This window comes from Aspergillus welwitschiae (assembly GCF_003344945.1).
Source record: "Aspergillus welwitschiae strain CBS 139.54b unplaced genomic scaffold BDQ94scaffold_37, whole genome shotgun sequence".
NCBI classification, from domain to species: Eukaryota; Fungi; Ascomycota; class Eurotiomycetes; order Eurotiales; family Aspergillaceae; genus Aspergillus; species Aspergillus welwitschiae.
In genome coordinates this window covers 229,679-241,213 of record NW_020798731.1, presented here as the reverse complement: position 1 = coordinate 241,213, position 11,535 = coordinate 229,679, and the positions used below count along the sequence as shown (strand labels likewise).

At 52.1% G+C, this 11,535-nt stretch overlaps 7 protein-coding genes across 7 annotated transcripts; 3 read left to right on the top strand and 4 right to left on the bottom strand.

Moving 5' to 3' along the window:
- Positions 1–6: 6 nt before the first annotated feature.
- BDQ94DRAFT_182389 (putative AAA family ATPase/60S ribosome export protein Rix7) lies at positions 7–2,725 on the bottom strand. The gene is made up of 3 exons (XM_026774135.1): positions 2,614–2,725; positions 2,307–2,549; positions 7–2,214 (listed from the first exon to the last, which is right to left on the bottom strand). Exons 1-3 carry the CDS (start codon positions 2,659–2,661, stop codon positions 295–297), a joined length of 2,211 nt encoding a protein of 736 aa, XP_026622425.1. The 5' UTR covers positions 2,662–2,725; the 3' UTR covers positions 7–294.
- A 238-nt stretch (positions 2,726–2,963) lies between these two features.
- BDQ94DRAFT_173922 (ESCRT-III subunit protein VPS20) lies at positions 2,964–3,790 on the top strand (the record flags this gene model as incomplete). The annotated part of the gene is made up of 2 exons (XM_026772239.1): positions 2,964–3,007; positions 3,133–3,790. The coding sequence occupies 2 exons, from the start codon at positions 2,964–2,966 to the stop codon at positions 3,788–3,790; spliced, it is 702 nt and encodes a 233-aa protein (XP_026622424.1).
- A 149-nt stretch (positions 3,791–3,939) lies between these two features.
- On the bottom strand, positions 3,940–5,296 carry BDQ94DRAFT_85596 (PITH domain-containing protein). The gene is made up of 2 exons (XM_026776695.1): positions 4,678–5,296; positions 3,940–4,501 (listed from the first exon to the last, which is right to left on the bottom strand). Exons 1-2 carry the CDS (start codon positions 4,998–5,000, stop codon positions 4,090–4,092), a joined length of 735 nt encoding a protein of 244 aa, XP_026622423.1. The 5' UTR covers positions 5,001–5,296; the 3' UTR covers positions 3,940–4,089.
- Positions 5,297–5,363: 67 nt separating this feature from the next.
- BDQ94DRAFT_150690 (putative ATP dependent RNA helicase) lies at positions 5,364–7,748 on the bottom strand. The gene is made up of 3 exons (XM_026767627.1): positions 7,382–7,748; positions 5,666–7,324; positions 5,364–5,604 (listed from the first exon to the last, which is right to left on the bottom strand). Exons 1-3 carry the CDS (start codon positions 7,604–7,606, stop codon positions 5,473–5,475), a joined length of 2,016 nt encoding a protein of 671 aa, XP_026622422.1. The 5' UTR covers positions 7,607–7,748; the 3' UTR covers positions 5,364–5,472.
- Positions 7,749–7,913: 165 nt separating this feature from the next.
- BDQ94DRAFT_85560 (CUE domain-containing protein) lies at positions 7,914–9,706 on the top strand. Its single transcript, XM_026776694.1, has 5 exons — positions 7,914–8,070; positions 8,130–8,430; positions 8,490–8,714; positions 8,772–9,041; positions 9,111–9,706. Exons 1-5 carry the CDS (start codon positions 8,050–8,052, stop codon positions 9,470–9,472), a joined length of 1,179 nt encoding a protein of 392 aa, XP_026622421.1. The 5' UTR covers positions 7,914–8,049; the 3' UTR covers positions 9,473–9,706.
- A 137-nt stretch (positions 9,707–9,843) lies between these two features.
- Positions 9,844–10,445, bottom strand: BDQ94DRAFT_173918 (mitotic-spindle organizing protein 1; the record flags this gene model as incomplete). The annotated part of the gene is made up of 3 exons (XM_026772238.1): positions 9,844–9,924; positions 10,003–10,080; positions 10,368–10,445. 3 exons carry the CDS (start codon positions 10,443–10,445, stop codon positions 9,844–9,846), a joined length of 237 nt encoding a protein of 78 aa, XP_026622420.1.
- A 532-nt stretch (positions 10,446–10,977) lies between these two features.
- BDQ94DRAFT_173917 (GNAT family N-acetyltransferase) lies at positions 10,978–11,484 on the top strand (the record flags this gene model as incomplete). The annotated part of the gene is made up of 1 exon (XM_026772237.1): positions 10,978–11,484. One exon carries the CDS (start codon positions 10,978–10,980, stop codon positions 11,482–11,484), a length of 507 nt encoding a protein of 168 aa, XP_026622419.1.
- Between the last annotated feature and the right edge of the window lie 51 nt (positions 11,485–11,535).

Sequence of the window (11,535 nt, the reverse complement as noted above, 5' to 3'; positions counted from 1 at the left end):
CTGTTTGCTGTCGTAGTTCATGCCAGTAGTACTTTAGTACTGAGTAGTGAAGTAACCAGTGGCCGTGTCAATTGAACATCCATCAAAGAAGATCTATCATTATTCATCAGTCAATCAATCCACCTATATCCTACCCTCGCAGCCAAACGATTCAAATGACTTTTTGACCCCATCCACACTCTATATATGCACACAATGACAGAACCACACAGAAGAGAAATAGTAAACGAAACAAATTCCAAAGTACATCGATGTATATACACACACACCAACCAACACTCTAATCATTATTAATTACACCACGCCACCACTCCAATCCCTCCTCAACTTCTCATACTTTTTCAAATCCGTAACACTAGGCCGAATAAACGCCTTGGCAGCGACAAAGTCCTCGAACTTGATGCTATCACGTCTCTTAATAGCCGAGTAACCGGCGCGACGAAGCAAACTACCCAAATCAGCACCACTGAAGCCCTCGCACTCCTCGGCAAGTCTGCGCAGATCCTCATTGAACTCGATAGGCAAGTTCCTGACGAGGGTCTGCAGGATCTCGACACGCTCGAGCGGACTGGGCAAGTTAACGAAGAGAAGGGTCTCCAGACGACCGGGGCGCAGCATAGCCGGGTCGATGATATCGGGCCGGTTAGTGGCCGCGATGACGTAGAGACCTTGACGGCTGCTGCCGAGGCCGTCGAGTTCAGTGAGAAGGGTGTTGACGACACGGGCGGAGGCTTCAGAGAGGGTATCGTCACGACGGGGGACGAGGGCGTCGAGTTCATCAAAGAAGATGACGCAAGGGACGGAGGAGCGGGCGCGGACGAAGACCTGGCGGACGGCGCGTTCGGATTCACCGACGAATTTGTTGAGGAGTTCAGGACCCTTGACGCTGATGAAGTTGGCGCGGGACTCGTTGGCCACGGCTTTGGCGAGGAGTGTTTTACCGCAACCGGGGGGACCCCAGAGAAGGACGCCGGTGGGCGCGGTGATGCCGACATTGGCGTAAATTTCGGGGTTCTTGATGGGTTCGACGATGGCGGTGGACAGTTCGTCGCGGATGCCTCCGAGGGCGCCGATGTCGGCCCAGGTAGTATCGGGAATGGTGGCGAAGCCTTCGCGCTTGGAGGAGGGCTGGATCTTAGGGAGGGCTGTGAAGAAGTCGGCGTTGGAGACGAGGACGGTTTGGGTTTCGTCGCCGATGGGGGTTTCTTTGGCGTGGGTGATGAGGCGGCGGAGTTCTTTGACTTTAGGGCTGATGATGTCGGCTTCGCCTTCAATCTCCATTTCCATTTCCTCGCCGCTGTTGGATTTGAGCAGTTCCAGGTAGCGTTTGATGGCGGCAGCGCCGGCGGTGGCGACGAGGTCGTTCAGATCAGCGCCGACAAATCCGGGGGTGCGCTTGGCGAGGGTTTTGAAGTCGAGGTCGTCAGCGAGACGCATCTTGCGGGTTAGGGCGCGCAGGATCTGCTCGCGGACGGGCTCCGAGGGGACGGTCATGTTGATTTCCTTGTCGAAACGGCCTCCGCGACGCAGAGCAGCGTCCAAGCTGTCGGGACGGTTAGTGGCTGCCAGGACGATAACGGGCTTTCCGTCGGTCTTTTCGAGAGCCAGATCGTCCATGCAGGTGAGGAGTTGAGCGACGATGCGCTTCTCCATTTCTCGTTGGGCGCTTTCACGCTTGGGGGTGATGGCGTCGATTTCGTCGATGAATATTAAGCAGGGCGCGATGCGCTTGGCTTCTTCGAAGTATTCTCGGAGAGCCTTCTCGGACTCTCCTGACATGCCGGAGATGACGGATGGGGCGGATATGGAGATGAAGGGGACGCCCAATTCGGCGGCGAATGCGTTTGCGATCATGGTTTTACCGCAACCTGGCGGACCATGTAGCAGAACACCGCGAGGAGGCTGGACATTGGAGGACATGTAGACTTGCGGGCGCGTCATGGGCAGGATGACGAGATCCCCTAGCTCCTGCACCACATCGTCCAATCCACCCAGATCGGCCAGACTGACATGTGTGGGAGGAGAACGGTCGACTGCGGCCTCGGCCTTGCGGCGCTTGGAGGACTGCGAATCACCACCATGGTGCCGTTTCTTCGTAGAGGTAGTAGGTGGTGCTGTTGACTCGGCAGTGTTGGATTCGCTCTGTTTCGAGGGCTTCGAGGTGTTGGTTGTATTCCACATACCAACCAGGCTCTTGTTGAGGCTGTTGGATTCCTGCTCCCGTCAGCTACCTCCCAATTGCTAGCCAGGTTTGAAGCTGCTTCTGAAGACAGTTATCCCATGAAGCGGCGCGCGATGTCGCATACCGGTGCCGGTGGCTCCTCCAGCCCCTCAAAGTCGCCGTCTATGGAGTCGTTCTCATCTTCTCCGAGGACGTCGGCTTTCAGCACTTCCACCACGCGCTCGATGCTGTCTTCGAGAATACGCTTCGGCTTCCTGTTCAGGCTGGAATTGGACCGCTTGATGGTATCGTAAATGCTAGACACCGACAGACGGAATTGAGCATTCTCTGCATTGTCGTCGATGATTTTGCGCACGACCTGGTAGATCTGTGGATAGCGAGTTAGCGATGATCGCATTGATATAAGCCGAGGGACGAGTCGCAGCACTTACATCCTTGTCGAGGCCCTGCCTCAGCGTCGGCCTGCCACCATGACGCATCTTGAATCAAAGCCGGGGCTATAAATGCGATAATCGGGGGTGATAAAGATCCCCGCTGGCGATGAATTCCCACAATTTTAGAGACCCGGAGAATTGATGCACCGGCGGAGAGCCCCAAATTCACCTGAAAACACCGGCAGATTTCCGAGAGTATTACACTAGTCCCGATGTGGTAATAGGACGATAACGGACGTCATCTGCGGTGGACTCACTCACTGCACACACTATCTATCATCCATCTTCGCCGGTTTCTGACTGCTTCCCCTCAAGCATCCTCGGAAACAAAGCAACATGCGCTGACAATGGGAAATACAAATAGCACCCACAAGATCTCTGCTCAGGACCGGTGAGCCTATCCATATCATTCCAATGTGTTTCGTCTTGTTGCTGTCTCCATCAGCGCCGTTTGGCACGGGTCACGAGCCCCATCCCCCCGTCTCCGACCGATAAACTAACGCTCGTAACGCTCAGGGCAATCCTCGACCTCAAGAACCAGCGAGACAAACTTCACCAGTATCAGAAGCGGATTACTGTCTTGACAGACCGCGAAACTGAAATTGCGAAACAATGTCTCGCCCGGGATGACCGCAAGCGCGCCCTGCTTGCCCTGCGTCGCAAGAAGTACCAGGAGTCGCTGCTCGATAAGACCGATAAACAACTCGAGCAGCTCGAACAGCTTACGGGTCAGATTGAGTTTGCACTGGTTCAGAAGGATGTTCTGTTCGGCTTGCAGCAAGGGACCAAGGTTCTGCAGACCATTAACAAGGAGATGGGTGGTCTTGAGGGGGTGGAGAAACTGATGGGCGAGACGGAGGAAGCGAGAGCCTATCAAGAGGTACGAGCTTATTGTCAATGGTTATCTGAGAAGGGTATTTTGGACTGGATGCTGACGAGTCGGTGGTGGTTTGTACAGGAAATCAGCGAGATGCTTGCTGGACGCTTGTCCACTCAGGATGAGGATGAGGTCGAAGAGGAACTCGAGGCTTTGCAGCGGGATACGCAGGGTCCGGTTGTCCTGCCAAATGCGCCCAGCTCTACACTCCCAGAGCATGTGGGGGGAGTCAAGGAGGACGAGCATGCGGTGGAAGAAGAGGCCCATTTCGAGGAGCGGACCGCGATTCCTGCTTGAGACTGCCGTCCATATGATCTCTTTATATGACTTTAGCATTGCCGGCGTTGGTGGTTTCAGGACTTTCAAGTATAGTATAGCATTGTTAGATATGTTTCGCTATTTGAATGCTAGCAACTAGATCGTTGAAACATGAATTGGCGTGCATTATCTTGATAGAGCCCAGCTCAATACCCAAGGCAGTACCCGTAGTTTCTGATCATCCATTTCAGTCTCTCACAGACCTCGTACATCCCAGGCCAGCATTTGACCATCCATGTTCGAACAAACACTGAAATCCTATCCCTTATCACCTCCGCTCACAGAATCCTGCTCCCCACTCCATTGACACCCTGAATAGCAACATGATCACCTGGGTTCGCAGCCGCCTCATACAAGAAACTGATCGGCTCCCTATTCAATGCCATGAACTGTCCCTTGAAACCAATATACCCGACCTTGGTGACGTCTTCTTCCCCATCGCTCCAATTATCCTCGAAGAAGAGAGTGATGGAAGTAGTCGCGTTCCAATGTGCCCGGTTCAGCGGCAACTCGAAAACATCTGCACCCGGCACAGGTTGGGGTATTTCGACTGTCTGCGTGGGCTTTAGGTCCGAGGCTGTTCCGAAGTCTAGGTCGTCGCGGTTCTTGAATAGCTTTAGGGTCTTCGGGGCGGATGGGGAGGGGGCAGTGTAGATGAGGAGGGAGTGGACTTTGACTTGGCCGGTGAATCTAGAAGTTAAATGGTTGGTTAGTGGATAATCAGTGCGGTTGTCGTGCAATAGTATGGTGCATATTGAATCCATGACATGGAACTTGAGATGAGGGGCATTTGGCGGGGTAAAAACCATATCACAAACAGCAAATCCGATCGAAAACCACAACGGAAAATGGGAAGGATAACATACGGAATATACATCAGCAACTGTTCATCCGCGTCGCTTTCCAGCTCCGGTTCATCGTTCAGTCTTTCAGACCATGTCTTTTTCACAATCGCGGCGCCAGACTTGGGACTGGCCTCTGCAGGTAGGACCCCAGTTAGCAGGTACAGCACCACATGCAGAAGGGGTTCCCTCGCGGGTTGCCTACCGTTCAATGTAGTGATCGCATCAAATTGGATTTGGGAGTAGAGGAGGGATTGGATGGCAGGGGTGATGTCGTTGGAGTGATCATGGCCATCTTCTCCGTGGCAATGGCCGCCATGATCGTGATGATGGTGATGACCTGACATGATCAACTTGGGGATCTAGAAAAAGCTGATCCAAATTCAATCAAGTATCTGATTTATGGAGGATTGCAAATTTGTGGGCTGCAGTATGTCCGAGGTTGGAAGGATGGTTGACTTTCCAGTCGAAAGAGAGAAAGATGAGCCAGCGTTGTTGTTCTTCGGCGAAAGGCCCGTCTGGCAGCTGTGAAATGATGCACATCTTGATCCAGGCAGCCGAGGACTCCTCTCATTCACCACCCCCTGTACCCTCTACATCTGTAATTGTTTGTTACTGCTTGTGGTCTGCTGGAATAGCAAAGTTTACTGTTATATAATAAATTTACGACTAAAGCAGAAAGAAAGAATCTGAATCTCTATGATTCTATAGAGGTCAACGCTGGCGGGTATAGTACAGGCAGTGCATGTCGTCAATAAGAAACGCTAGTGGATTCGCCATCAAATGTATCCCATCAAGATACTCTCTATCTCCTATAGCCTAATAAACCTGGTAATAGTTTGGGGCATATTCGAGGAGGTAATTCTTCTCGATTTTAGTCACATCACGGATGAAGGTCTTCTCGCCGGTCTGTAAGATCTCATGGAAGATGACCCAGTCGGCTTTCCGATTCTATACAGTCCAATTAGCACATGATCGCAAAGATACTACAAATCCTAGATTGCCAACATACAAACATCAATGAACTCGGGTGAGCATGGAGAGTCAGGCCTCCGCTCACCGTCTTAAAGGTGCCATCGGGCTGCATCTTCGCAGCGTGTGCGAAATAGCCCGTAGTAAGGCACCTACGAATCTGTTCCGCAAGCTTACTTGGGTCTTCTTGCCGAGACCTTGCAGAGAGAGTCTCATCGACTTGGATTCCAAAGCGCTCCAGATATCGCTTCAACTGGGCGCGAATGCTCACAGCCCGTTGCAAAGACCGAAAGTTTAGAAGATTGTCACGACACCACTTGGAGTCCTTCTTTCCTTTGGTGATGAACGCTTGATACACGTTAAGATACGTTAAATGATCACCCTCTTCGACTGCGAACTTTCTGCGGTGGCTCTCCGATGACTTTCTGTCGCCTTCGTGCTGGACCCATACGGTCCCTTGAAGACTCACCATGGCGGCAATAGAGAGGATCTCGCTTAGACAGTTAAAAGATGGCGCTGATAGCAGCACCTTTGCCATCATAGGATCGACTGCCAGCTCTGCCATCCGCATCCCATGAGGCTTTGTGAGTTTGGCATAGTCGTCAACTGCCCCGAGAGAGTACAGCAGCTCGAATGCGCGAATAACAAGCTCTGTAGGAGGGGAGGTCAAAAAGTCGAATCGGACGATGTTGTCGATACCCAAAGCCTTGAGCTGCATGATTACAGGCGCTAGGTTTGACCGCTGAATCTCCGGAACGGTGGCCTCTGGAAGTTGCTCATAGGCCTGCTGCGTGTAGAGGCGGAAGCACTTCCCGGGTTTGGTACGCCCAGCTCGGCCAGCACGCTGAACAGCCGCTGCTTTTGATATGGGCACTGCGGTCAGTGTTTCTATGCCAGTCTGGGGGTTATAAGCTCTTAATTTGGCGAAGCCGCAGTCGATGACATACACAATCCCGTTAATAGTAACAGATGCTTCGGCGATGTTGGTCGACACGATGACTTTGCGGGTGTTCTCTGGTGTCGGTTCAAACACGTACATTTGCTGATCTGTTGTGAGACCAGAGTAAAGTGGTAACGGAAGTATACTCTGTGCCTTGGGATGCAGTGTTGCGGCACGTTCGGCAATCATCTGCACCGTAGTGTCAATCTCCTCCCGGCCAGTCAAAAACACCAGAATATCGCCTTCCGCCTCTTGAAGATGGATGTCGAACACGGTTTTGACTGCGCGCTCGACATAATCCTCTGCAGGGTTCTCGAGAAAGAGCATGTCCACCGGATACATGCGACCTTCCAAACTGATGATCCTTCCCACCTTGCCACCAATTTCACCGGATTCCGGACTGCTGTCAAATTCCTCGCCAGCGAAGAATCGCAGAAAATCTTCTGCTTGCAAGGTTGCGCTACTGACCACAATCCTAAGCTCCGGCCGTCGTTTCATGATCTTTTTCAGGATACCTAGGAGGATATCGGTACTGAGGGATCGCTCATGAGCTTCATCCACCATGATAACAGAGTACCGTGACAGCAGAGGATCTACGAGTGCCTCCCTAAGCAACATTCCATCTGTAAGGAACTTTATCCTGGTGGAAGCCGAGGTCAAGTCCTCAAAACGAATCGAGTAGCCCACGTCTTCGCCGAGCTTGCAGCGCATTTCCTCAGCTACCCTAGCTGCCACTGTGGTAGCAGCCACCCGACGTGGCTGGGCGATATTAGCTTTTCTTCTTGCATCCGAGTCAGTCAGAAGGGAAAGGCATACCTGTGTCACTGCTATAGCCTTTCCATCTGCACACCACCCTGCTTGGTCGAGATACTGGGGTAGTTGGGTCGTTTTCCCACTTCCTGTTTGTCCAACAACGATGGTCACCGGATACGTCTCAACCAGGTACAATAAACTCTGCTTGTGTCTTGCGATTGGAAGCAATGCGGCCGGCTTGTATAGAGCCGGGATAAAGCTGGTGGACAGATCCAGCTCGGAAGCCATTGCGATTGGGCCTTAAGTGAGAATGGAACTAGGAGGTGATTTGCAGCACCAGTGTTCCAACTAGAGGCAAGCTATGAGTACATTGGAAGACCCCAGCGAAACATATTGTTATAGCAATTTCCGGGTCGGCTGGGCAAGCCTTGCACCGCCAGAATTGTATCCAGATTCTACTTGACGAAGTAGATATTGTTGGAGCACCTGCAGCAGTGCTTACCTAAGCACGGGACTATCACGTGGCGCAACGTCACTCCGCGGGCATCGGAAGTGCGAAGGGGGCTGAGAGGCTCCGAAGCTCCAATCGCATCATCCCCAGCTTGCTTTCTGCCTGTTGGGCAAATTTCCTGGTCGCATAAATACCCTCAAGGCCTGCGAAACCTTGGCATTCTTCTCCACCTTCTAGATAGCAAGTTTGCGATTCCAACGCTGCCTAAGTTGCTCTCACGATGTCGGAAGAAGACAAGACTGTAGGTTGTCCTCTATATCCGCTCCTTATACCTCATGCCGGCCACTCACTAGCAGCCAGACCCCCAATAAACTCTCCACTGGACCACTCAGTCCCAAACCCGAGTCGCCGACTACCGCGCGCCCTCTAGATTTTGATGATGAACCTCAGGAAACCGGTGTCACTGCAGCACCGTCAACAGCCCCTGCTCAGCAGGGCGCTGCGGAAGCTGCCCCGCCTAAGCCACCCCGCCCATTGAGCCCCCGGCAAGAGGCCGAGAATACCCTCAAGGAAGCATTCCCCTCTATCGAGGCATCGGTGATCAAAGCAGTGTTGGTGGCCAGTAACTGGGATGTGGAACGGTCATTCCATGCTTTGCTTAGTACGTGTGAACTGCGACGGAAAGCACTGCTATGCGCGGTCACTAACAAGTCCCTCTAGGCATGACGGATCCCAGTGCTGCCGAACAAGATGCGCCGCCCCCGAAGCCACCACGCCCAACTGCTGCGCAGAGGCAGCTAGAAGCAGATGAGATGTATGCCCGTCAGCTGGCCGAGCACTACAACCGTCCTGCGCGCCAACCCCGTTGGGACAACGAGTACCCACAGCAGCGGCCACGAAGAGGAAGCGATGGATCGGAGGAAAAAGAATACAGCTTTTTCGATGGTCAGTGATATGGATCTTTTCTACGTCATCTTGGTTGCTAAACGATGGCCTGTATAGATGATCTCCCTGTGATCCGTGAGAACCTTCGCAAAGGATTCTTGGATACCCAGACGAAGGTCAACTCGTGGGTCCAGAATCTGAAGAAACGCCTCGATGGCGAAACACCTGAGGCCGGACCTTCTGGTCAAGGCCAGCCCGATGAGAACTATGGTAGACCTAGACGGAGCGGGGACCTAGGTCGTCGGAGCGGCGATCGCGAACGCTACGATGCCGATCATCGCATCCTGAACGACGACTTTTCCTCACTTGAACTGAGAGATGCGGAAGGTACGGTTACCCCGATCAGACCCTGATCATGCATCAAATTCGCTAGCCAATGCTAACCTCCGTTCGCAGCTCCTCCTCCGCGCCCCCCGCGCCCTCTCGCCAATCCCGATCTTTTCAAAACCTCTTCATCTTCCCCTGATCGACGCAAGGTCTCCTTCCAGGAGGGACCACCTACCGAGATTGACAACCTCTACGATGCCTCTGAGCCCGTCAGACGTACGTCTCCCGCGACAGGCAAGTCGAGCAAGTGGCAACCTCTGTCGACTGTTGACCCTTCGCCGGTCGGGGAACATGACCCGTTCAGTCTTGGGGACAGTGACGATGAGAAAGAAAAGGAAGCCAAGACTAAGGAGCAGAGCACAGCTGAGGCTGGGCCGGCCAGCGAAGCGTCGAAAGACAGCAGCAAGGCCGAGAATGCTGGCAAGTCGTAGGACTTGTTCAGTAATCGATTAGTAATTATGAGAGTTTCCTTTTTGCCTTCTCCCCGACACATGCCGTTTCATCCCTAGCACCTGTCTGCTACATGTATTCTTCATACCATTACCCTGATAATGGCCCTATGGCCGACGTTAATGATACCAAAGACTGCACTAGTGGGAAGTCCCAGAAACCGTTCAATCCCCAACGAGGATTTCATGAATACGGTGAATAATACCACCATTAGTAGTAGATTGCAGAATCCATCATATTCCAATCTAATAAGGAAAAACGGGTATCACAAGGAAAACCAAACGAAAAGAAAGCAGAAAACGCCATAGATACCTAGAGCACTAAACACACAACCTCAACCCCCAAAAAGAATTCACTCCGGCAAACCCTGCTGCTGCTCAGTCGCGAACCCGCGCGACGCACCAGCTTCTTTTCTTAGATCCTTAATGACCGCCTGATAGACAGCGTCAGCTTCCAGAACCTCCCGGAACAAAGTAAAGGCATAGCACATGATAGATGGGCAAGAACTTACAGCGAGAGCATCCGGATTGACCCCATTCTCAATCAAGGACACACAAAGCGACAGCTCCGTGCGGTCTAAATTAGTGTTCTAGAGGGGTTGAATATAGTTAGTCAATCAGCCCAGTCAGTTAGTTGACCAAGTGTGCATGTGTCTTGTCAGATGATATGACACCAGAGAACCAGACTAGACCAGACACGACTAGATCCCAGGAGGTCTAATCCTGTATGGCATGTTGGTGGTAGGTAAGATGAAGATGGTCGCAGTAGATGAAAGCAAAAGCTTGTGAAAATACAAAAATAATAGAAGAACAAAAGAAAGAAAAGCCAGGTACAAGAATGAAAGGAAGCTCGGGGGAGGAGGGGGTTGTCACGTACAAGAAGGGTGGAAATCTCGTGAAGAATGTCAATAACTTCGCGGGCGGCCTGGCGTTTGTCGTCGGCTTGGGAGGGCATTTTCGGGGAGGGAGAGTCAAGTCTTTGTTTGAATGGTTAGAGAGAGGTGAGAGAGAAGAACAGAGGATGAAACGCTAGATAGAATGCTGGAAAGTGTATTTGTGTGTGTAGAGTATAAGCTATAGATAGAAATGAAAACACAGATGGTAGTAGACTGGAGTGTAGATAGTTGAAGGTATTCCTATCTTCCAACTCAATATTACTCAAATACCCAGATGTAACGTTGTATTGTCAGTTTGGTAATGCGATGACTAGTGTATTTTTGCACTATACCCAGACGGGAGAGAAGGAGTATCTGTGATTGGTTTTCCCTCTACTAAAAACCCTTCCAGTTACTTTCTTTGCAACTCGGGCAAATAATGGATTGATTTGAGAGCCATTGAACCCTCACGCGATATTGGGCATCTACTGAATCAGAAGAGAACTCTCTATTGAATTATCCTTCATGATCCGGGAGAATTGTGGAACCTCCCCTGTCAACTCCCCATCCTCCAAACGATCGTGAATGTAGATCCTGGAGGGGCTCTCCGGAATGCCGCCAGCGGATCTGACTCCCAGTCTGACCATCTCAGACATCCATTCCTTGAAGAAAGACCAGGCCCTGGAGATTCTTGCCCAGATTTCGCGCGTCGAGAAAAAGACCTTCCCCGCTAACGAGGCATTCAGTTTCGGTGAGGAACTCTGGCGCAAGAAGCCCAACACGAAGGTCCTGTATGTGACCCGTGCACCATCGGCTCCGGGTGATGTCCGCCCAACCTTGCTGGCCTATGCCGTCTACGTCCGCCAGAAGGGAATTGCCCTGCTGCACAAAGTTTGTGTTGGTGAAGCCTATCGCCGCCAGGGTGTCGGGATGCGGCTCATGAACTATATTCGAGCTCGTCTACAGAGCGAGGGGTGTCAGCAGATTCAGCTATGGGTTGACAAAGCCCGCTCTCCTGCTAGATCCCTATACGTCCGCAATGGCTTCAAGGAGCGTGACGAGATCCCGGACTACTATGCGCCAGGGCGTACGGGGATCAAGATGGTTCTCGATCTCTAGCTGTAGCGTGGGCCCTGTACCCGCCCCTGTCGCGCCTAAGCATGGCCTTTG